Source organism: Lepus europaeus, chromosome 21, assembly GCF_033115175.1.
Source record: "Lepus europaeus isolate LE1 chromosome 21, mLepTim1.pri, whole genome shotgun sequence".
Classification (NCBI taxonomy): domain Eukaryota; kingdom Metazoa; phylum Chordata; class Mammalia; order Lagomorpha; family Leporidae; genus Lepus; species Lepus europaeus.
Window position 1 is genome coordinate 54259873 of NC_084847.1, and position 24963 is coordinate 54284835.

The window sequence follows — 24963 nt, forward strand, 5'->3', positions numbered from 1 at the left end:
GCCACAGTCTGCCCTCCCCTGCTCTACAATGCTGGCATCTCTTCCAGCTCCTGGCTGCAGGGTTTGTGGGTGGTGTCTCTGATTGTCACTGTGTGCACCTTCCACATTGCTCAACAGCATGTGTATTCCTCTGTAGAATTTCCATTGCAAATGTCCCCAACTGTCCCTGGGAATTCATTTCTTGCATTTTTCTTCTGCTATTTTTCCCTAGTTTAAGAGCAGCATATCTTGGAATCTCGAAATGTTTCATGAAATCATTATACTGCTTCTTTTTATCGAGACTTTGCTTTACTTCTTGATCCTGGCAGGATATTCCTGTCTGCCTTGAGAAGAATAAAATAGCACTTGGGGGCAAAAATGCATACAAGTAACCCAGCACTGGAAGCCAAGATGGAAAAGACCTCCACAGCCACCATGAACTTCCCTTTGGTGCTGTTATACACAGGGAGGAATGCAATCCAAACGCTGCAGAACACCAGCATACTGAAGGTCAAGAACTTGGCTTCATTGAACGTGTCTGGCAGGCTCCTGGCCAGGAAAGCCAAAGTGAAGCTCCCCATAGCCAAGGAGCCCAAGTAGCCTAAGAAAATGTAGAACATAATCACAGAGCCCTTGTTGCAAACAACGATAAGGAGAGTAGGCTCAGAATGTGCGTCGGTGTCAATGAAAGGGGGAGCGATTATCATCCAGACAACAGCGAAAGTCACTTGAACGAGCGAGCAGAGGGGAATGATAGAATTGGGTGCCCCTGATAGCAACCATTGCCTCATCTTCATCCCTGGCGTTGTGGACTTGAAAGCCAGTACCACCGTGACGGTTTTAGCCAGAACAGTAGAAACAGCCACAGTAAATAACACTCCAAATGTCATTTGTTGGAGGATGCAGGTGGCAGTGTTGGGTTGGCCAATGAAGAGTAGGGGGCAGAGGAAGCACAAGATGAGGGACAGGAGCAGAATGTAGCTAAGAGTTCGGTTGTTAGCCTTGACTATGGGAGTGTCTCTGTGCTTCACAAAGACTCCAAGAACCACAGCTGTGAGGCTAGACAGGGAAAGAGCTGCGCAGGCAAGCACCATCCCCATAGGGTCTTCATATGCCAAGAAAGTTACAACCTTTGGCAGGCAGTGATCTCGTTTGGTATTTGGGTATTGGTCATCTAGACACTTGATGCATTGCTTCATATCTGGAAAGAAAAGCAAAGTGCCATTACCTTGGGTTCCAGAATTCAGTAAAGCTCTCAGAATTTGCATGTTTGACTGTGTTCCTATTATTAGGCAAAAAATACAGGAATGTTCCAGAGAGGAAAACTACAAGTGCAATGATGTTTATTTTTTCCTGTCATATCAAGGACCAAAGAGCCCTAATATCACCTCTTTTTTTTTTTAATATTCCACGTCTAAGAGATGAGATTTTTCTTGCAAACAAAACTTGTACTCAATATCATTCAAGTATCAGTATTAGGACATATCCTGGATTCAATTACTCAAAGCCAAGTATGTATTGATAACCTGCAGTGTAACCAGAAAGTTTCCCAAGTTCTCAGGTATAGAGATGACTGAGACTTCACTCTAAGGTTCCCAGCCAGTGTCCACTCTGCCTTCTTCCATCTGCCCTCTTCGTAGTCTCATTTTGTTTCTTTTTTAATCCTGTCTAGGATTTGTAGAAAGGAAGAAAAATAGGGAAAAGTCCATCTGCTTGGTCTTTACAGTAGTGGCAGTCTATGAGCACTATATTTAACTTATTTAATAGATTTCTATCCATTCATTTATGTTTCTATGGACTGCTTAAGTGCTCTTGTTCCTTGAGATATTTGGTCAATATCAATGTTCATTTTTTTCTGTTAGATACTCCCCTAGGTCATTGCACTTACTGCACTTGGATCGTGACCCTAGCCATATAGCCTGAAATTTGTCATAATGTTTGTTTCCTCTCCTTGCTTCTGAGCTCTAGGAGCAGGGTGTCTTAAAGCAGCTGGATAACTCTAATGTCTCCTCAGCACATTGCACAGTGGCTGACTCATAGCAGTAACACATCATATTCATTCATTGGTTCAACTGTGGAAGGTATTTCTGAACACTTTGTTCATGAATGGTGCTAGGTGCTAGAGGCATGAAGTGGAGTAGGATTCAAACGTTCAGTGTTCAGAGTGTAATTGAAATGAGTGTATACATTTAACTCTAGATCCTCATAAGACTGTGTAGTGTGTTTTATGGTAGAAATAAATGCAGGTCATTCAGGTTTGATCCTTCAAAATGTTTTCTTGAATGATAAAACCAAGGGCCAAAATGGAAAATAGGTTCAAGCAAGGTCAAAGGAAGAGTATCCTTCTCTGGGAAGGGTTGTTAATTTTTAATTAAATGATGGAAGAATTGAAAGAGCAGCTGAATTTTCAGTCTTTTTCAGCTCCTCATTTTTTTATGTCTGATCATATTTGATTTTTATTTATTTATTTTTTCATTTATTAAACTTTTATTTAATGAATATAAATTTCCAAAGTACAGCTTATGGGTTACAATGGCTTCCCTCCTCCCATAACTTCCCTCCCGCCCGCAACCCTCCCCTTTCCCACTCCCTCTCCACTTCCATTCACATAAAGATTCATTTTCAATTCTCTTTATATACAGAAGATCAGTTTAGTATATATTAGGTAAAGATTTCAACAGTTTGCCACACTCTGGCCTCAGAATCAGCCCTCAAGGCATTCGGATCTGGCTGAAGAGCCCATGAGAGTATAGTAGGCATGGAAAGCCAAGATATCATGGAAAAAAAAAAAGACATAAATGAAAGATCTCTGTGAGTGAGATCCCAGTGGAAAGAACGGGGCCATCAAAGAAGGAGGTACCTTTCTCCGAAGGGAGGAGAGAACTTCCACTTTGACTATGACCCTATTGGAATAAGATCAAAGTCAGCGAACTCTAAAGGCTTCCATAGCCCTGGCAACTCATGACTAGAGCCTAGGGAGATTACTGATGCCATGAGCAGGAGTGTCAAATTGTTAAGTCAGCAACAGGAGTCACTGTGTACTTACACCCCATGTGGGATCTGTCCTTAATGTGTTGTCTAATGTGAAGTGATGCTATAACTAGTACTGAAACAGTATTTTTACACTTTGTGTTTCTGTGTGGGTACAAACTGATGAGGTCTTTACTAATTATATACTGAATTGATCTTCTGTATATAAAGATAATTGGAAATGAAAAAAACAACCTGGTGTTAAATTGGAAATGCCATAGAAAATTAATTTTAAAAAATATTATGTAGGATCTCTGTCTTTAAGGTGCTGTACATTGTTATTTAATGCTAAATTAGTTCCTCATTTTTTTGTGCCAATGGGAATGTAAGCAGAAGGAAGAGGTGGGAATTCCTCCGAATCTATACCTGTGTCGTTGGCAATCTCCCTCTCTGGGCAGGGCGTGCAGTCATAACAACAGGCAGCCTTTCCCTGCTGCGGAGTTTGCCTGAACCCAGGGCCACAGTTCTTGCTGCACAAAGAGCGAGGAGTCTGAAAGAATCAGGCTTGTTAACCATCTCAAATATGACCCAGTCTGTTGACAAGCAGATGTTTCTGACAGTACCCACAAGTCTCATTTACAGAAAAAGAGAATAGAGAAGTGGTCACTAGAGGCTAGACAGGGTGGTTGTAGGGGGATAACAGGCTACCAGAATACTATTAGACGAGAAGAGTAAGTTCTGGTGTTGTGTTGCAAGCAGGGGGACCTTAGTTTATAATAATTTGTTATATATATAACATATATATATATTATATGTATTTTTATAAAAGGATTTATTTATTTATTTGGAAGGCAGAGAGACACACACAGAGAGATCTTCCACCCACTGGTTTACACCTCAAATGGCTGCCATAGCCAGAGTTGGGCTGATCCAAAGCCAAGATCCTGGAACTTCTTCCAGGTCTCCCACGTGGGTGCAGAAGCCCCCGGTTTTGGGGCATCTTTTACTGGTTTCCCAAGCCATAGCAGACAGCAGGTTCTGAAGTGGAACAGCTGGAACTCGAACTGGTGCCCAAATGGGATGCCAGAACTGCTTGCCAGGGCATTAACCCGCTGTGCCTCAGCACTGGCCCTGATAATTTGTTATATATTTTTATAAAGCACTTGAGAAGAGTTTGGAGGCCAAGAGCCAAACATAAAGAAATTATAAATGCTTAAGGTGATGACACGGCTAATTACCCAGAGTTTTTTTTTTTTTTTTTTGTTCTACTTCATTGCCACCTCAGGATGTGTGTAAGTGCATATCCAGTTTTTCTATTTTGGATTTTTGGGATTTTGTATTAGCTCTGCTGTCTATTCATTTTTCTCAAGTATTTTACCCAGAGTTTTACATTGCACTTTTGTACAAATCAGATTATCACACTATATTACATGTACATTTCATTATATGTCAGGTTAAAAAAGTAACCCAATTGCTGGATTGAATGCTCTTATTTGTGGTACCTCAAAAAAATTCATATGGAAAATTGAATTTAAATATAAATTTTTTACATGCATGCCTTCTTCAGAATCTTCATGGAAAATGCATATTATAAAAAACTGCATGGAGTCTAAAAACTTTTGCACACAGATATTCCTTTCCATCTTCCACAAACCTTTTGAATTACTCTCCTGTTTTATGATGTGAACTATCCCAGATTTTAGAAGCATATCGTTGATTGTATGCAATTTTCCCAGGTCTCTGACACTGAGAAAAAAGGAAAATAACTCAAATTGTAAGGGGCAACTGTGTTCTCTCTACTGAATGGAAGGAGGTCACCAAAGTCCCCATGACTGGGTTCTTTTCTGAATACCTATATGTCATAAATATACAGCAATGAAACCCTGTCCAACTAACCTCTTTAAACTCAAAAGCCCAATCTATCAACTCTTCATGTATGGAAAAATCTTGATCACGTGGAGCCAGTGGGACAAAATGTCCTACTTTCACTTGAAGCCCAAGTCCATCAGGAAAATTCCAGAAGTTGAGGATATCGTATTCTTCCACAGGGGTTGCTTGTTGGTCTAAAATTATCTGGTCGCCAGCACTATTGTTAAACTGAACTCTCTTCAGAATGGAGTGGAGCTGGAACAGATGCAGTTAGATGGTGGAGAGAATTCTGGATTAGGACTCAAGCTCTGTTAGCTGTGTGACGTTGGATAACTCCTTTACTCTTTTATATATACTTATAAATATATTTTAGCCATAGCATACTCATGAAATAAATTTAAATTAGCCACGAAAGCACCCGATGTAATAGCGTCTCTTCCCTGTCAGTCACATCCTTTTGCTTTAGAACTTGAGAACAACACTACCACCACCCCCCAGGCATTAAATTCAGAAAACACCACAAAGTCAAATGTAGCTTCACCAATTTGCATCAGAAATCTTTCAAAACTTCTCTTTATTCATCTTCAAAATGGGGATAAAGTATTGCCTAATTATTAGATAAGAAAAGAACATACATGTATACACAGGAATATCGATTATTTATCCTTTCCATATCTGTACATAGGATCAACATACTAAATGAATCACTACATTGCCAGACTTGACATATGTACCTCAAGAACTTGTATTCTCTTTACTGTCATTAAGGGTATCAAGAAATTCAGACATCTAATGTTATACTGAAAAAATTAGGTTGGCAGGACTTTGAGCCTCTTTGTGACTACAAGTGTTCACATTGTCTCACTAATTTCAAAATTCTTTGCCACTGGCACTTTCTCTTTGTGGCTGTTTCTACACAGTTGAATGTGAAACCATGTAGGTATCCCTCCTAGGCAATAAAGCTCATAAGATACTGTAGCTCTGAATAAGAACTCAAAATTTTATTTCCTGTTGAAGTTCTGAAAAGTTACCTTTGATTATGAATTTGGGCTGAGTTGAGAATCAATAGGTCATCAGGAAGGACCTGCCTGGACTGGAACATTACCTGCCAAGGCTGAACCACTGGCTTCTCTCCATTTCCAGGTGATTGCATTTCTGACAGTTGAAAAAGAAGTTCGTGAAGGGTTTGGGCCACAGCGTGCACAGCATTGTATACATAGTAGCTCCCATCAGACATGGTCATATCAAAGGTATGCAAAGGGAGAGACTCCAAAGAGACATTTGGGGGACAGCTCTCCAATTTTCCACATTCAGTCTCAGAAAGCAAGCAATGGAAATGCAGGAACCACAATTTAGCAAGATAAAAGTCTTGTGGGTATTTAGCAGGGTTAACCCCCTGAAGAAACTGCTTGAAGCCTGGGATCTCCTTATGGGACTGTGAAAAAGTCAGAGTCCCATGGAATGAATCCAACAGGGAATAACTTTCAGAAAAGACAAAATCCCACTGTGATGTAGTGATCCAGACTTTCCCTGTCATCAGAATGTTCCACTTTGAAAAGCTTAGTCCTAGAAGTGAGTCCGAGTCACCATAAATGACCACCACATTTGCTGAGGAATATCGTATTCTGTAGTGGTATTGCCAGGCCAATGAGAAATAGGCCCTCTCAGTGATAGGAATCATTTCCACAAAGGCCACACAGATGCCATTCTTGTCCATCTCTCCCGTCAAGTCCCAGAGAAACTGAATGCCCTTCATGTCTTCTGAAATAGCCAGTCCAACCCAGGTCCACCCAAAATGTAGCATTAGCCGGACCATGCCAAGGGCCAGGGCTGTGTTTCTGGGGGCCATCTGATAGATAGATGGAAACTGGCTCCTGTCACTCAGGATGGGATCAAAAGAGCCATAAGTGAGCTAAATGGGGAAAGAAAAACATAGACCCATCAGCGAATCCCACTTCAGGTTAATGGTTACAGGAACCCATGGAGATTATCTGACTACTGTTTCAAGTGTTACTTGTGGAAAGTAATCCTAGAGAAGCTTGGCTTGTTGCATTTTTTGCATTACTCTTAGTATGAGAGATCCCTCTAAAATGATTGTTCAAACTCAAAAGTCCCAGAAACTTTAGGTAATTGTGGCTCCCCCCAATTATTCCTTCTTCAGAATTTTCAATAGGATATTGAATTATTGACTCAAGTTCTTTACATCTCGCATATTAAGTCCATTTTGATGTGATTTTGCAATTATTATTACTGGAAATATAATTTACTTCCCTATTCCTTGACTGTGCTTGACTTGTGAATTAATTATGTGAAAGGGATGTTAATGAACTTAGGCACCCACTTGAAATGTGCTCACTCATTTAAGATGGACTTTTAAAAAATCTTTTATTAGAATGGAAATTTCCTTCCTCATGTATTTGCTACTCTTTAGTCTGTGCTTCCAAAGGAACACATGTAGAACAGACTTGAGAATGACCAAGAATAGGAAGCAAATCCAACTGCACCTGTACTCACATAGCCCAGCCTAGATCACTTGACCACACCATCAACCAGTAGATATATAAATTAGAATACATGTTGTTTTGGTTAGAGTTTTAAATATAGTTTTCAATGCAAGCATTATGATGGCAATAACTGGGGCTGGTGTTGTGCTGCAGTGGTTCAGCACTCCTTGTGATGCTGGCATTTCATACGGGAGTGCTGCTTCAAGTCCTAGCTGTTCTGCGTCCTATCCACCCTGCTAATGCACTTGGGAAAGCACTGGAAGATAATCCACGCACTTGGGCCCCTCCCAAGCATCCTGGAGACATGGATGAAGTTCCAGTTTACTGGCTTAGGTCTGGCCTAGCCGTGGGTCTTGCAGCCATTTGGGAGAGTGAACCAGTGAATAGAAGATCTATCTTTCTATCTCTCCCCACCAGTCTCTTACTTTGCCTTCAAATAAATAAATAAACTGATCTTCTGTATATAAAGAGAATTGAAAATGAATCATGATGTGATTGGAAGGGGAGAGGGAGTGGGAAAGGGGAGGGTTGTGGGTGGGAGGGAAGTTTTGGGAGGGGGAAGCCATTGTAACCCATAAGCTGTACTTTGGAAATTTCTATTCATTAAATAAAAGTTTAATAAAAAAAAAGATTTTAGGTAGAAAATGTACCATAATACACTTACGGGTTTGGACAATAGTTTTCCAGGCAGAAGGTTGAATGCATGAGATGACTCTTACAAATGTATATAATATGAAGGAGATGAACTTAGAAAAGAACTGGTAAAATAGCAAAATCAGGATTCACAGGGAATTACCAGAGTCTAAAAACTGCACTATTAGAAAATTCAACTAATTCTCAGGAAATCAAAGATTTTGCCATTATCATAGAGCCTCATAAAAATGTCCAAATCCCAATAAAACATGGCTTCCAGGAAAGTAAAATGTATGTTTTAGGTTTTCACTTTTAAGACCTCTGAAATGTAAGGTGGTTACTAGGTTCATTTTTTAGACATCCAAAAATGGCATCACAGCAGATAAGATTCCATTCTTCCCCACCCCATGGCATCTTACCTGTGGATATTTGTAGAGTTCCAGTAATGTTCCCATCTGAGCTGAAATCGCCCACGTGGTTCCTACAGTAACTGCCACAGACTTGCCCTCTCTCACACAGGAATAGTTAGGGATCAGCTTGCCTAGTCCAGACAACCACATCAGGCAACTTTCCAAAGTCCTTTTCTCACTGTGCAATGCATTGTAGAGATCAAATCCTAGGGATACGTTGGGTAAAAGGTAGGGGCTCCTGTTGATCTCTTCAATGGCAAAAACAAAGGCGAGGACATACTGGTAGTTTGAGGAGTAAAACCTGCATGGAAATCATAAATGTATTTAACTAAAGGTTCAAATAATGTGATTAAGATTATCTTTTAATTCAAGAAAAATAGAGTATGATTGGGGGGTGGGGAGAAAGCCCAGTGTGCTTATTCACTGGTAGGGAGCAGCTGTGTCTCCTCAGGCCTGAGAATTGGGACTTAAGGAATTATTTAACTGGGGCTCTAGAAGACCCTAACTTCATGGCATGTATTCTGAAAGTAGGTATCAAAGAATAGGCTTAATGAAGATTCAGTTCACACTCAGTATAAATTTCAATTATATTATATATTAATTATAAATTTCAATTAATATAGGATAGTTATTATATACGTTCTAGTTAATGACCATGAAACACTGTGCTTTGGTGATGTATTAGCATAAATTTGGAGGTGAGCACGTGAGGAGGCTATTTTTGAGTTACTGTGTATGGAGCTACATGAATTCAGTACCAATGATCCAGGCAGAATGAGAAAGTTAGAGCTAGAAATGAACTAGCTAATGAACTAGAAAGATATGAGAAACAGAGGTGGGGACCAAAAAAGGACCCAGGAAGAGGCAACAATCTCCTACCAATGTATTTGTGTCATTCAGAGGTGTGTAAAGCTGTCAAGTACTAAAGGTGAAAAACTAAGGCCGTATTTCATAGTCATTATGAAAGGAGTTGTGCAGTAACAGAGACTTTGGGGTAAGCATAAATAGGCACTGAAAGATTATTACCTTTTAAATAAGTGTGTCAATTGTTAAATCAACAACAGGAGTCACTGTGCACTTACTCCCCATATAGGATCTCTGTCTTTAATGTGTTCTACTACGTGAATTCATGGTATAACTAGTACTAAAACTGTACTTTACACTTTGTGTTTCTGTATGGGTGCAAACTGTTGAAATCTTTACTTAGTATATACTAAATTTATCTTCCGTATATAAAGATAATTTTAAATGAGCCTTGTTGAAGAATGGGATGGGAGAGGAATAGGGAGATGGGATGGTTGCAGGTGGGAGGGTGGTTGAAGGGGGAAGCCGCTAATCCAAAAGTTGTAATTTCGAAATTTATATTTATTAAATAACAGTTTAAAAAAGATTATACTTTTTTCTAGATGTAGAAGAGTTAGGAACAACTGGGTGTTTAAAGCCAACACATTGTAAACTCTTGCTGTCTGTTGGTTACTGCTTATACGATAAAAACCAAGCAAATTGAAAACTAAGCAAGTTAATTGTAAAGAACCCACAGGTTACAGAAGAAATTAGAAAACATTCTGAATTGAATATAAGAACATAGAACATATAAAACATTCTGTGAAACAATTAAAACTGAGGTAAAATGGGGCCAGCACTGTGGCACTGTAGGTTAATCTTCCACCTGTGGTGCTGAAATCCCAAATGGGCACCAGTTCTAGTCCCGGCTGCTCCTCTTCCAATCACTCTCTCTCCTAAGGCCTGGTAAATCAGTAGAAGATGGCTCAAGTCCTTGGGCCTCTGCACCCACGTGGGAGACCTGGAAGAACCTCCTTGCTCCTGGCTCAGATTGATGCAGCTCCAGCCATTGTGGCCATTTGGGGAGTGAACCAGCGGACTGAAGACCTTTCTCTAACTCCCTCTCACTGTCTGTGACTCTACCTCTGAAATAAATGAGTCAAATCTATTAATAAAAACTGAAGTAAATTTCTCACCTCAATGCTTATATTAAAAAAGAAGTACTCTGTGGTGATCAGAATAGTTTCCTCTAAAGATGTTCACATCCTAATCCCCAGAAGACCCCGATGTAATCTTACATTATATATGGAATTAAGATTGCTAGCCCGTTGACCTTAAAATGGGAAGATTGTCTTGTACTATGCAGGTGGGTCCAATCTAATCATAAGAGTCCTTGAAAATAGAAGATAAAGGCAGAAGAGTAGGTTAGAGGGAAACAAATGAGACAGAAAGAGGGGGAGAAGAGATTTAAGGTGTCAGAGGGGGCCGGTGCTGTGGTGTAGTAGGCTAAACCTCCATCTGTGATGCCAGCATTCCATATGGGCACCAGTTCATGTCCCAGCTGCTCCTCTTCTGATGCAGCTCTCCTCTATTCTACTGCCTGGGAAAGCAGTAGAAGGTGACCCAAATGCTTGGGCCTCTGCACCCGCATGGGAAACCCCGAAGAAGCTCCTGGCTCCTGGCTTCAGGTTCCAGCTCTGGCCATTGCAGCCATTTTGGTATGAACCAGCAGATGGAAGATCTTTGTCTCTTCTTTTCCCTCTCTCCTGTCTGTGACTCTGTCTCTCGAATAAATCAATGAAATCTTAAAAATGTCAAAGGGACTCAAGTTACCTTTGTTGGCAAGATGGAGAGAGGAGGCCATGGACCCAGGAATGTGTGTGGCCGCAAAATCTGGGAGCAACCCTTAGCTCGTAGCAAGCAAGGAAATCGGGAGATCAGTTCTTCAACTACACAGAACTGAATTCTGCTAACAACACAAGTGAGCAAGGAAAGGTATCTTCTCTTAAGGCATCCAGACAGGAACAGAGTTCTCTCCACATCCTAATGTTAATCCAGTGAGACTCACGTTGGGCTTTGACCTACAGAACTGTAATATGATAAATTTGTGCTATCTGACTGTTAAGATTGTGGTAATGTTAGAGAAGGAATAAGAAAACTAACACATTCTCAAATAAATTATTATTTTTCTACCTGAAGGAACTAGAAAAGGAAGATCAGCTTAAAGTCAAAGCAAGAAGGAAGAAAGTATTAAAGAAACAGCAATTAATGAAATAGAAAAAACAATAAGAAAGAAAGGTGGGATTATGAAAAAGTAAATAAAATTGTGAAGCCTCTCATTAGCCTTTTGGGGAAAATAAGAGATCAAAATTGCCATTAACAGGAGTTAAATGAGAACAAAAGATGCTACAGACATAATAATGATAATGAAAGGATAACAAGTACAATATTATGGCAACATAATAGAAAACATCTGTGAACAGGAAAATTCCTTGAAGACTCAAATTATTACAGTTACTGAGTAAGAAATGGGAAACCTGCACCGCCTTGTATCTATTAAAAATTGAATTTATGGTTAAAATCATTCCAACCAGAAAGATCCAGTGTCAGATGGGTTTCACTGATAAGTGTTAAAAATTATGTACAAACTCTTAAAGAAATTTGAGAACATGTTCCAGTTTATCTTGTAAGGCCAGCATAGGCCTAATCTTAAAATCAGAAAAAAGGTATTATAAGAAAAGTAGAGACTAATCTTCTATGTATACTATCTTCCATGAACATAGATTAAAAAAATCATTGACAAGATACTAGTCAATCGAATCCAGCGGAGTTTGCTAATATTAGAAAACCAATCAACATAATTCAGCATCACAACAAAATAGATGAGAAAAGTCATACAAGTTCTATCTCAGTAGTGGCGTTAGTTCAATGAAGGATTTGTAACCCAACTTCTGAGAGTGCTGTCATTCCCTTTAGGGATCGCCTCAGCTCCAGAAAGCCTCCTTCCCCAAGGTTTCTGGGAATAAGAAGTAAAACTAGTAGCAATTAGTTGTGGAAACACATCAAAAAAATAAAAGTCATAAGAGACTACATATATATATGTGTGTATATATATATATATTTCCAAACAATAATCCTTAAAAGCAATTCATGAAAAAAGTACTTTTGCTTGAATGTACATGAAGCACACATATAAGAAAGTCACTTCAATGAAAAATTTTTTCATGATGAAAGAAGTAACACAAGGATGTCAATTTAATTTGGTTCTTCGTGTATGAAATGGTATAAAAGGCAAATTATTTTCCTCAGTAAGACAGAAAGCAATTAGATAAATAGATGACATTTTTTAATCTAAAGGGTCTAATTCGGTAGCTCACTAGGAGGTAATATGATTTGGTATCTCATTTATTAAGTAATAAAGAATAGTTTATCTAGTACCCAAAATGAAGGAATAGATCTAATGTCTTGTAACATAACAGTAACATATAATATAATCAGTTCTTTCATGAAGAACTCTTGGATTGGAGAGGAAACAAACAGAAGAATTAGCAAGTAGTGTCCAAAAGCCAGTATAGAGAGGGGGAGCTGACAGGTGGGTAGGTGGGTTACTGAGGGAAGGCAAAATTTCATCAGTCTTCACTCACTCCTTCAGCAGCTCCAGCCAAACCAGGGGCATTGAATACATGTAAATCAAACACAATAATCAAGATATATCTGAACTACGTTTTGTGAAATTATGGAGAGAAAGAAGTCCAAGGCAACATTGAAAATGAGAGAAGTTTCAGGCAAATAATTATTAATCTGAGGAGATGGTATCATTCTCAAGTGTGTCCCTATCTTTTTTATGAGCAGAACAAAATGTTGCCTCATCATGATATGATCTAGCACCATTTGAGAAAATACAGAAAGAAACAAAAAAGGAAGCTCAAGTTCCCATTGTGCTTACCCCCAGTGAAACAGAACCTACTTGGAAAGATATTTATAGATCTACTTATAAATGCCTCCCAGGCTATTTAGTCCATGTTCCTGTCCAGGCATCCAAGGTCTGAATCATTCCTAGAATGATGTAATGAAAATCTAGAATCTGACTAAAAGTTGATATAAACTTCTGTTTCTGAAGGTAGGATATTGACACTTAGCACTTTCCTGTAAGGTTATTAGCAGTGATCATCCAAAGCTTAGAAATGTTAGCAGATGTCAGACTGTTGGAGAGCATTTTTAGGCAACCTGTCAGCACTGTGCTGTTGCCTAAGGACTGTTTGTGAGGATCACCAGGAAGGGATGGATCAGGGATAAATTGGTTGATGGGGATTCCCTCTTCTCACTCATACCCTGTCCATGCAGCAAGGCAAGCGTTGTGGACAGAGTTCTAATGTGTGTTTTGGGGAAGGGGGAGATGGGAAGTAGAAAGGAAGTAGGGCTGAAGGAAGAAAAATTGATTTCATCTCTCCAAATTTAAGGGACAAGAAGTTAGAGGATGAGAGAATGATAGGAGAAAGCTAATTCAGTGCAATTGGTTTAACCACCATAAGCTTCCCTAGACATTGTCCATAATTTTAAAACAAATAGACTTTATAAAAAGAAAGAAGAAGAAAACAAAAGCCACTTACTTTAAAAAATGCACATTTTTGCTAGGGCGGCGTCGGAATTCTAGCCAAACGGCTTGTGAGTCATCATTAAATGAGTACAGTGTGAAAAAGCCACCTATAATCAGGTCTCCGTCCTGGTATACACTGGCATTCATCTTCGAAGCACAAGAGACATACTCTGAATCACACACCAAGAGTGGAAAGTGCAGGGTCAGAAAGAGAAGAATCAGAAAGCTCATGACAGAAATGTCTCCACCAGTTATAGCCAGAAGTCTGTGGAGTGGAGATGAGCAAGCTGAGCAGCCGTGGTCCTCTGCAGGGAGACAAGAGCTGATGGCTGTTTCCCTCTTCTGAGGAAACACAATGGAATAGATATGTGGGGTCCACAGCTAAGGCCAAGGCCTATATCACTACAGAAAGCATACACACATATATTTAGTTCCCATAGAGGACCCTCTCAATGCTCTTATTGTGGGTTAATGAAACACCATCTCCTCCCCAGCCAGTGAGGCCTGAGACCATCTCTGTCCTGAGGCTACACACCTGAGGCTCTGTGCTCAGCTGAAACTCACCAGGATGACAAACATGTTTGGCTCTCACCCACTCCACCTCTTGGCCCTATGATTTCATCGGAGAACCCAGAGGGCATCCCCAAGGACCATCTTGTTCTGAAGCAAAGGATCTTCCCAGTTGTGTTCACGAGCCGCATTCACCATGATTGGCATAGTCATCACATTTCAAAGTTAGGGTACATCAAGGAGAATCCCCACTTCATCCACATTCAGCTCCCAACTGTCCTAACACAGTGAACACTGGATAAAGAAGTGTTGAGTGGTCAGCTGGTGAGGCAGCAAGTCTGAAATCACTCATAAGAGTAGGCCTTCTCAGAAGATACATAGTGCCTTTCTTTTCCTTTTCATTCACTCTCTTCCTACCATTCCCTTCTGGAATAATTCAGTCTTAAAGCCATCAGGCAGGGCAACACCCAGGTTATGGCCACATTGTGCGGCAGAGTAATTCATGCTGGCTCCATGTTAGAGATCACCCAGGGTGGGAAAGGTATCCAAGTAGAGGGTAGTTTTGAGAATTTAGTTTTGATAAAAAGTACATACTGTACTTAGAATAGTTCATTGCACAGGACGAACGTTGGCTGCTATAACTACATTGATCTTTAGAGGAAAATGTGATTTTAATCTCATACTACACAAAGGTAATGAAAGAATATTTTATTCACAGACATAAATGCAAATCCTCAGATATTTTCCAATGTAGAAAGCAAAACAAGACACTGTGGTCTGTTGTTAAGGCTTTCCACTGTTTTTATAGGGCATATTGAATTCTCCGTTTCTATTATTTCAGATTGATTTTTCATTAATATATCTATCTTCTGGTAGAATTTCTTATCCAGGTTATGTATGGTATTGGTCCCTTAGGGACTGTTATTTCACTAAGTATTATGTTTTCTAGACACATCCATTTTCTTGTAAAGGACCGGATTTCATTTTTTAAAAAGATTTACTTTTATTTCAAAGAGTACAACAGAGAGAGACAGCGACTGAGAAAGAGAAAGGATCGATCTTCCATTTGCTGGTTCACTCTCTAGATGGCCGCAGTGGCCAGAGCTTCGCTGATCCGAAGGCAGGAGCCAGGAGGTTTCCCCAGGTCTCTCCTGCGGGTACAGGGACCTAAGGACTTGGGCCATCTTCTACTCCTTTCCCAGGCCATAGCAGAGAGGTGGATTGGAAGTGGAGCAGGCAGGTCTTGAACAGGTACACATATGGGATGCCAGCGCTTCAGGCTAGGGCGTTAATCTGCTGAGCCACAGTGCCAGTCCCTGGATTTCATTTTTTTTTTGCCCTGTTTAGCATTCCACAGAGTAAACATCCAATAATCTCTTTTTTAAGGATTTATTTATTTATTTGAAAGAGTTAGAGATGGCAGAGGCAGAGAGAGGCAGAGAGGGAGAGGAGAGAAGGAGGGAGAGAGAGCGAGAGGGATCTTCCCTTTGCTGGTGTACTCCTCAAATGGCCACAATGGCCGGAGCTATGCTGAACAAAAGCCAGGAGCCAGGAGCTTCCTCTGGACTTCCCACGTGGGTGCTGGGGCCCAAGCACTTGGGCCATCTTCTACTGCTTTCTTAGGCCACAGCAGAGAGCTGGATTGGAAGTGGAGCAACCAGGACTAGAACCAGGACCCATATGGCATGCTGGGACTGCAGATGGCAGCTTTTTATCTGCTAAGCCACAGGACTCTCTGCCCACATAATTTCCTTCACCAGTCTTCCATTAAGGGGCATTTAGGTTGATTCCACTTCTTAGCCATTGTGAATTAGCTGCAATAAACAAGAAGGTGCAGATAACTTTTATTTGCTGATTTCATTTCACTGGGACAAATGCCCAGGGGTGGGATGCCTGGGTCATATGGTAGGGCTATATTCAGATTTCTGAGGAATCTTCAAACTGTCTTCCATAGTCATTGTACCAGTTTGCATTCCCACCAACAGTGGATATGGTACCTTTTCCCTAACATCCTTGCCAGCATTTGTTGTTTGTTGATATCTGTACAAAAGCTGTCCTAAGACAGCTTCCTAGAGTAAGGTGAAACCTCCTTGTGGTTTTGATTTGCATTTCCCTGATTGCTAGTGATGCTGAACATTTTTCATGTGTCTGTTGGCCATTGGGATTTCCTCTTCAGAAAAATGTCTGTTTAAGTCTTTGGTCCATCTCCTAACTGGGTTATTGGTATTTTTGTTGTGGAGTTTCTTCTTCTCTTTTGATATTTTGGTTATTATTCTGATTATTAATTAATTATCAGTTGCATAGTTTGCAAATAATTTTCCCCATTCTGTTGGTTGCCTCTTCACTTTTCTTTATTTTGCTGTATAGAAGCTTCTCAGTTTGATGTAATGGCATTTGTTAATTTTGGCTTTGACTGCTTGTGCTTCTGGGGTATTTTTCCAAGATGTCTTTGCCTGTGCCAATGTCTTGGAGTGTTTCCTCAATGTTCTCTAATAATTCAATGTTGTCACATCACAGATTTAGATCTTTAATGAATAAAGAGTTGATTTTTGTGTAAGATGTAGGGTAGGGGTCTTGCTTCATACTTCTGCATGTGGAAATCCAGTTTTCCCAGCACCACTTGTTGACGAGACTGTCCTTGCTCCAGGAATTGATTTTCTCTCCTTGATCAAATATGAGTTGGTTTTTGATGATTGGATTGAATTCTGATGTTTCTATTTTGTTCTGCTGTTCTATCCATCAGTTTTTGTACCAGTACCAAGCTGTTTTGATTATGATTGCCTTGTAGTATGTCTTGAAATCTGGTATTGTGATGCCTCTGGCTGTGTTTTTGTTGTACAGTACTGCTTTAGCTATCCAAGGTCTTCTGTGCCTCCATATGAATTTCAGCATAATATTTTCTAGATCTGAGAAGATGTCTTTGGTATTTTGATTGGTATTTTATTGAATATATAATTTGCTTTTGCGAGGATGGATATTTTGATGATATTGATTCTTCCAATCCAGGAACATGGAAGATTTTTCCATCATTTTCTATTTTCTACTTTTCTCTTTATTGTTTTGTAATTCTCATCATAGAGCTCTTTGGCTTCCTTAGTTTAATTTATTCCAAGGTCTTTAATTCATTTTTAAGTCTTGTGAATGGGATTGATCTTAGAAGGTCTTTATCAGCCATGGCATTATCTGTGTATACAAAGACTGTTAATTTTTGTGTATTGACTTTACCTCCTACTACTTTACCAAACTCTTCTATGAGTGTAGTTTTTTGCATCTCCTATATGTAGAATCAAGTCATCTGCAAGTAGAGACAATTTGAGTTTTTCTTTTTTTAAATTTATTTGACATATAGAGTTAGACAGTGAGAGAGGGAGACAGAGAAAAAGGTCTTCCTTCCATTGGTTTACCCCCCCAAATGGCCACTATGGCTGGAGCTATGCCGATCCAAAGCCAGGAGCCAGGTGCTTCCTCCTGGTCTCCTATGGTGGTGCAAGAGCCCAAGAACATGGGCCATCCTCCACAGACTTCCTGGGCCACAGAGAGAGCTGGACTGGAACCTGGCGCTCATAGGGGATGCAGGCACCACGGGCAGAGGGTTAACCAAGGTGGCCACAGCACCGGCCCCAGACAATTTGACTTTTTCTTCTCAATTTGTATCCCTATGATTTTTTTCTTGCCTAATGGCTCTGGCTAAAACTCCCAGGACTATACTGAATAACAATAGTGAGAGTGGGCATTACTGTCTGTTACCAGCTCTCATTGAAAATGCTTCCAACCTTTACCCATTCAATACAAGGCTTGCTTTGCCTTGATTGTATTGAGGAATGTTTATTGTACCCAATTTGCTTAGAGTTTTTATCATGAAAGGCTGTTGCATTTTGTCAAATGCTTTCTCTGCATCTATTGAGATAATCATATGATTTCTGTTCGGCAGTTTGTTAATGTTATGTATCACATTGATTTATTTGTGAATATTGAACCATCCCTGCATACCAGGGGTAAATCCCACTTGGTCTGAGTGGATGATCTTTCTGATGCGTTGTTAGATTCTATTGGCTAGAATTTTGTTGAGGATTTGTGCATCTGTGTTCATCAGGGAAATTGGTCTGTAATTCTCTTTCTCTGTTGCATCTTTTTCAGGTTTAAGAATTAAGGTGGTGCTGGCTTCATAGAAAGAATTTGTGAGGATTCCCTCCCTTTCAACTATTTTGAAGAACTTGAGAAGAATTGAGGTTAGTTCTTCTTTAAATGCCTGGTAGAATTCAGCAGTGAACCTTTCTGGTCCCGGGTTCTATTTGTTGGGACGGTCTTTATTACTGATTCAGTTTCATTTGTGGTTATGGGTATGTTTAGGTTTTGTACATCTTCATGGCTCAATTTAGGTAGGTTGTATGTGTCCAGGTAGCAATACATTACTGCTAGGTTTTCCAATTTCTTGATATAGGCACCTGCTGCTGTAAACTTTCCTCTTAACACTGCTCTTGCTGTATCCCATACATTTTTATATTTTGTGCTGTCATCTTCATTTGTTTCCAGAAAGTTTTTGATTTCTCTTTTGATTCCTTGTATGAGCCACTGTTCATTCAGGAGCATGTTGTTCATATTCCATGTGTTTGCTTGTGTTCTGGAGATTCCTGAGTTGCTGATTTCCAGCTTCATTCCGTTGTGGTCTGAGAAGATGCATAGTATGATTTTGATTTTTTTAAATTTCCTGAGACTTGCTTTATGGCCTAGTATTTGGTCAGTCCTAGAGAAGGTTCCATGCACTGCTGAGAAGAATGTGTATTCTTCAATTGTAGCATGAAAAATTCTGTAGATATCTGTGTTAGGTTCATTTGGTCTACAGTGTCGATTAAATCTGCTGTTTCCTTGTTGATTTTCTGTCTGGTTGATCTGTCCATTGCTGAAAGTGGAGTATTGAAGTACCTCAACTATTGTATTGGAATCTAAGTCTCGCTTTAAGTCTCTTACCATATCTTTTAAATTGCCAGGTACTTTGTAATTAGGTAACTATTTTAGAATAGTTATGTCTTCTTGTTGAATTGATCCCTTAATCATTATATAGTGCCATTCTTTGTCTTTTTTTAAATCTTTTATTTAATGAATATAAATTTCCAAAGTACAGCTTATGGATTACAATGGCTTCATCCCATAATTTCCCTCCCACCCGCAACCCTCCCCTTTCCCGCTCTCTCTCCCCTTCCATTCACATCAAGATTCAGTTTCAATTCTCTTTATATACAGAAAATCAGTTCAGTATATATAAAGTAAAGATTTCAACAGTTTGCCCTCACATAGCAACACAAAGTGAAAAATACTGTTGGAGTACCAGTTATAGCATTAAATCACAGTGTACAGCACATTAAGGACAGAGATCCTACATGATTTTTTTAAAAAAAATTGATTGATTGTCTATGTAATTTCCAATTTAACACCAAGTTTTGTTTTTCCATTTTCAATTAACTTTATATATAGGAGACCGATTAAGTATATACTAAGTAAAGATTTCATCAGTTTGCACCCACACAGAAACACAAAGTGTAAAAATACTGTTTCAGTACTAGTTATAGCATTACTTCACATTGGACAACCCATTAAGGACAGATCCCACATGGGATGTAAGTACACAGTGACTCTTGATGTTGATTTAACAATTTGACAATCTTATTTATGGCATCAGTAATCTCCCTAGGCTCTAGTCATGAGTTTCCAAGGCTATGGAAGCCTTTAGGGTTCGCCGACTTCGATTTGATTCTGACAGCATCATAGTCAAAGTGGAAGTTCTCTCCTCCCTTCAGAGAAAGGTACCTCCTACTTTGATGGCCCCGTTCTTTCCACTGGGATCTCACTCGCAGAGATCTTTCATTTAGGTATTTTTTTTTTCCAGAATGTCTTGGCATTCCATGCCTAAAATACTCTCATAGGCTCTTCAGTCAGATCCAAATGCCTCAAGGGCTGATTCTGAGGCCAGAGTGCTATTTAGGACATCTGTCATTCTATGAGTCTGCTGTGTCTCCCACTTCCCATGTTGGATCGTTCTCTCCCTTTCTGATTTTATCAGTTAGTATTAGCAGACATTAGTCTTGTTTGTGTGATCCCTTGGACTCTTAGACCTATCAGTGTGATCAATTGTGAAATGAAATTGATCACATGGACTAGTGAAATGGCATTGGTACATGCCACCTTGATGGGATTGTATTGGAATCCCCTGGAACATTCCTAACTCCACCATTTGGGGCAAGTCCAATTGAGCATGTCCCAAATAGTATATCTCCTCCCTCTCTTTTTCTCACTCTTATATTTAACAGGGATCACTTTTCTGTTAAAATTTAAACACCTAAGAATAATTGTGTGTTAATTACAGAGTTCAACCACTAGTACTAGAACAATAAAATACTAAAATGGACAAAGTATTACATTGTACAACAACAGTCAGGACAAGGGCTGATCAAGTCACTGTTTCTCATAGTGTCCATTTCACTTCCACAGGTTTCCCTTTGGTGCTCAGTTAGTTGTCACCGATCAGGGAAAACAAATGATATTTGTCTCTTTGGGACTGGCTTAATTCACTCAGCATGATGTTTTCCAGATTTCTCCATCTTGTTGCAAATGACTGGGTTTCATTGTTTTTGACTGCTGTATAGTATTCTATAGAGTACATGTCCCATAGTTTCTTTATCCAGTCTACTGTTGATGGGCATTTGGGTTGGTTCCAGGTCTTAGCTATTGTGAATTGAGCTGCAATAAACACTAAGGTGCAGACCGCTTTTGTGCTTGCCAATTTAATTTCCTTTGGGTAAATTCCAAGGAATGGGATGACTGGGTTGAATGGTAGGGTTATATTCAGGTTTCTGAGGAATCTCCAGACTGACTTCCATAGTGGCTTAACCAGTTTGCATTCCCACCAACAGTGGGTTAGTGTCCCTTTTTCCCACATCCTCTCCAGCATCTATTGTTGGTAGATTTCTGAATGTGAGCCATTCTAACCGGGGTGAGGTGAAACCTCATTGTGGTTTTAATTTGCATTTCCCTGATTGCTAGTGATCTTGAACATTTTTTCCTGTGTCTGTTTGCCATTTGGATTTCCTCTTTGGAAAGATGTCTGTTGAGGTCTTTGGCCCATCTCTTAAGTGGGTTGTTTGTTTTGATGTTGTGGAGTTTCTTGATTTCTTTTTAGATTCTGGTTATTAACCCTTTATCTGTAGCATAGTTTGCAAATATTTTTTCCCATTCTGTCAGTTGTCTCTTCACTCGTCTGACTGTTACTTTTGCAGTACAGAAACTTCTCAATTTGATGCAATGCCAGATGTTAATTTTGGTTTTGACGGCCTTTGCTCCTGGGGTATTTTCCAAGAAGTCTTTACCTGTGCCTATATCTTGCAGGGTTTCTCCAATGCTCTCTAATAATTGGATGGTGTCTGGTCGTAGATTTAAGTCTTTAATCCATGTTGAGTGAATTTTTGTGCAAGGTGAAAGGTAGGGATCTTGCTTCATGATTCTGCATGTGGAAATCCAGTTTTCCCAGCACCATTTATTGAATAGACTGTCCTTACTCCAGGGATTGGTTTTGGATCCTTGATCAAATATAAGTTGGCTGTAGATGTTTGGATTGATTTCTGGTGTTTCTGTTCTGTTCCATTGGTCTATCCATCTGTTTCTGTACCAGTACCATGCTGTTTTCATTACAGCTGCCCTGTAGTATGTTCTGAAATCTGGTATTGTGATGCCCCCGGCTTTGTTTTTGTTGTACAAGATTGCTTTAGCTATTTGAGGTCTCCTGTGTCTCCATATGAATTTCAGCATCATATTTTCCAGATCTGAGAAGAATGCCTTTGGTATTTTGATTGGTATTGCATTGAATCTATAAATTGCTTTTGGGAGAATGGACATTTTGATGATGTTGATTCTTCCAATCCATGAGCATGGAAGCTTTTTCCATTTTTGGTATCCTCTTCTATTTCTTTCTTTAAGGTTTTATAATTTTCATCGTACAGATCTTTAATGTCCTTGGTTAAGTTTATTCCAAGGTATTTGATTGTTTTTGTAGCTATTGTGAATGGGATTGAACTTAGAAGTTCTTCCTCAGCTGTGGCATTGCCTGTGTATACAAAGGCTGTTGATTTTTGTGCATTGATTTTATATCCTGCTACTTTGCCCAACTCTTCTATAAGTTCCAACAGTCTCTTAGTAGAGTTCTTTGGATCCCCTAAATAAAGAATCATATTGTCTGCAAAGAGGGATAATTTGAGTTCTTCCTTCCCAACTTGTATCCCTTTAATTTCTTTTTCTTGCCTAATAGCTCTGCTAAAACTTCCAGAACTATATTGAATAGCAGTGGTGAGACTGGGCATCCCTGTCTGGTACCACATCTCAGTGGAAATGCTTCTAACTTTTCCCCATTCAAAAGGATACTGGCCGTGGGTTTTTCATAAATTGCTTTGATTGTATTAAGGAATGTTCCTTCTATCCACAATTTGCTTAGAGTTTTCATCATGAAAGGGTGTTGTATTTTATCAAATGCTTTCTCTGCGTCTATTGAGAGAATCATATGGTTTTTCTTCTGCAGTCTATTAATGTGGTGTATCACGTTGATTGTTTTGCGAACGTTGAACCATCCCTGCATACCAGGGATAAATCCCACTTGGTCTGGGTGGATGATCTTTCTAATGTGATGTTGCATTCTATTGGCCAGAATTTTATTGAGGATTTTTGCATCTATGTTCATCAGGGATATTGGTCTGTAATTCTCTTTCAATGCTGCATCTTTCTCTGGCTTAGGGATTAATGTGATGCTGGCTTTATAGAAAGAATTTGGAAGGATTCCCTCTTTTTCAATTGCTCTCAATAGTTTGAGGAGAATTGGCGTTAATTCTTCTTTAAGTGTCTGGTAGAATTCAGCAGTGAATCCATCTGGTCCTGGGCTTTTCTTTGTTGGGAGGGCCTTTATTACTGTTTCAATTTCTGTGTCAGTTATGGGTCTGTTTAGGTTTTCTATGTCTTCCTGGTTAAATTTAGGAAGGTTCTATGTGTCCAGGAATCTATCCATTTCTGATAGTTTTCCCTGTTTGTTGGCATACGAGTCCTTGTAGTAATTTCTGATGATTCTTTTTATTTCTGTGGTGTCTGTTGTTACGTTTCCTTTTTCATCACTGATTGTATTGATTTGGGTCTTTTCTCTTGTTTTTTTAGTTAGTTGGGCCAATGGGGTGTCAATTTTGTTTATTTTTTTCAAAAAACCAGCTCCTCGTTTGGCTGATTTTTTGTAATTTTTTTTATTCAATCCTGTTGATTTATTCTCTGATTTTAATTATTTCTCTTCTCCTACTAGCTTTGGGTCTGGTTTGCTGCTGATTTTCTAGATCCTTGAGATGACTTGAAAGCTCATCTATTTGGTGCCTTTCCAATTTCTTGATGTAGGCATCTATTGATATAAACTTTCCTCTTAACACTGCTTTTGTTGTATCCCATAGGTTTTGGTATGTTGGGTTTCCTGTGATCTTTTGCTGTGAGGTTTCCTTCCTTTACCTTCTTTCATATTGGTGACTGTGTTTCTGTGTTTCTGCATGTATCACATCTTTAAGCATCTTTTGCAGGGCTGGACGAGTGGCGACGAATTCTTTCAATTTCTGTTTGCTGTGAAAGGACTTTCGTTCACCTTCATTCACAAATGAGAGCTTTGCAGGATATAATATTCTGGGCTGGCAGCTTTTCTCTCTTAGTACCTGGGCTATATCTTGCCATTCTCTCCTAGCTTGTAGGGTTTCTGATGAGAAGTCAGCTGTGAGTCTAATTGTAGATCCTCTGAGAGTAATCTGACATTTCTCTCTTGCACATTTTAGGATCTTTTCTTTATGTTTCACTGTGGAGAGTTTGATTACGACGTGTCGTGGTGAGGATCTCTTTGGTCATGTTTATTAGGGGTTCTATGAGCTTCCTGTACTAAGATGTCTCTGTCCTCCAAACCTGGGAAATTTTCTGCTAGTATCTCACTAAAAAGGCCTTCTAATCCTTTCTCCCTCTCCATGCCTTCAGGAACTCCTAGGACCCGAATGTTCGTTTTTTTAAGAGTATCCTGTAGATTCCCGACAATATTTTTTAGATTTCTAATTTCCTCTTCTTTTCTTTGATTTGACTGTTTCCTTTCCTGTTCTCTGTCTTCTAAGTCTGATATTCTCTCTTCTGCTTCACCCATTCTGTTTTTAAGGCTCTCTAATGTGTTTGTCATTTGATCTATTGAATTCTTCATGTCTTTTTGATTTCTCTTCAATATCACAGTTTCTTGTTCTACTAGTTGCTTCATTTCATTTTGATTCCTCCTTAATATTTCATTTTCATGAGAGAGATTTTCTATCTTGTCCATTAAGGATTTCTGTAGTTCAAGAATTTGTTTTTGAGAACTTTTTAATGTTCTTATCAATTTTTTGAGATCCGCTTCTTGCATTTCTTCTATCTCATCATCTTCATAACCTTGAATTGGGGTGTCTTATTCATTTGGGGGCATCATAGTGTCTTCCTTGCTCTTATTACCTTGGTTTCTACGTTTATTTGGCATCTTGGAGGTGTTCTTTGTTTCCTTCGCTGTGGTGTTTTATCTCATTATACTATGACTCTATAGTATGTGGACTGCCTGCTTTTGATGGATCCTTAGAGGCTATGCTGGGTGTGACCAAAGAGCTCTGTTTGGTTCTTCAGGGTTAAGGGTGTGCTCAAG

At 39.4% G+C, this 24963-nt stretch overlaps 1 protein-coding gene across 1 annotated transcript; it reads right to left on the reverse strand.

Annotated features, from left to right (window-relative positions):
- Positions 1-272: 272 nt before the first annotated feature.
- On the reverse strand, positions 273-14324 carry LOC133750558 (vomeronasal type-2 receptor 116-like). The gene is made up of 7 exons (XM_062180129.1): positions 14310-14324; positions 13759-13892; positions 8375-8666; positions 5850-6730; positions 4846-5035; positions 3376-3499; positions 273-1180 (listed from the first exon to the last, which is right to left on the reverse strand). The coding sequence occupies exons 1-7, from the start codon at positions 14322-14324 to the stop codon at positions 273-275; spliced, it is 2544 nt and encodes an 847-aa protein (XP_062036113.1).
- Between the last annotated feature and the right edge of the window lie 10639 nt (positions 14325-24963).

Excerpts from the sequence above, each read along its gene's own strand:
- LOC133750558 (XM_062180129.1), bottom strand. Across the intron at positions 8,667-13,758 it reads AAAAATGTGCATTTTTTAAA|GTTTTACTCCTCAAACTACC; the intron begins GTAAGTGGCTTT and ends ATTTCCATGCAG. Across the intron at positions 1,181-3,375 it reads GGAGATTGCCAACGACACAG|ATATGAAGCAATGCATCAAG; the intron begins GTATAGATTCGG and ends TTTTCTTTCCAG.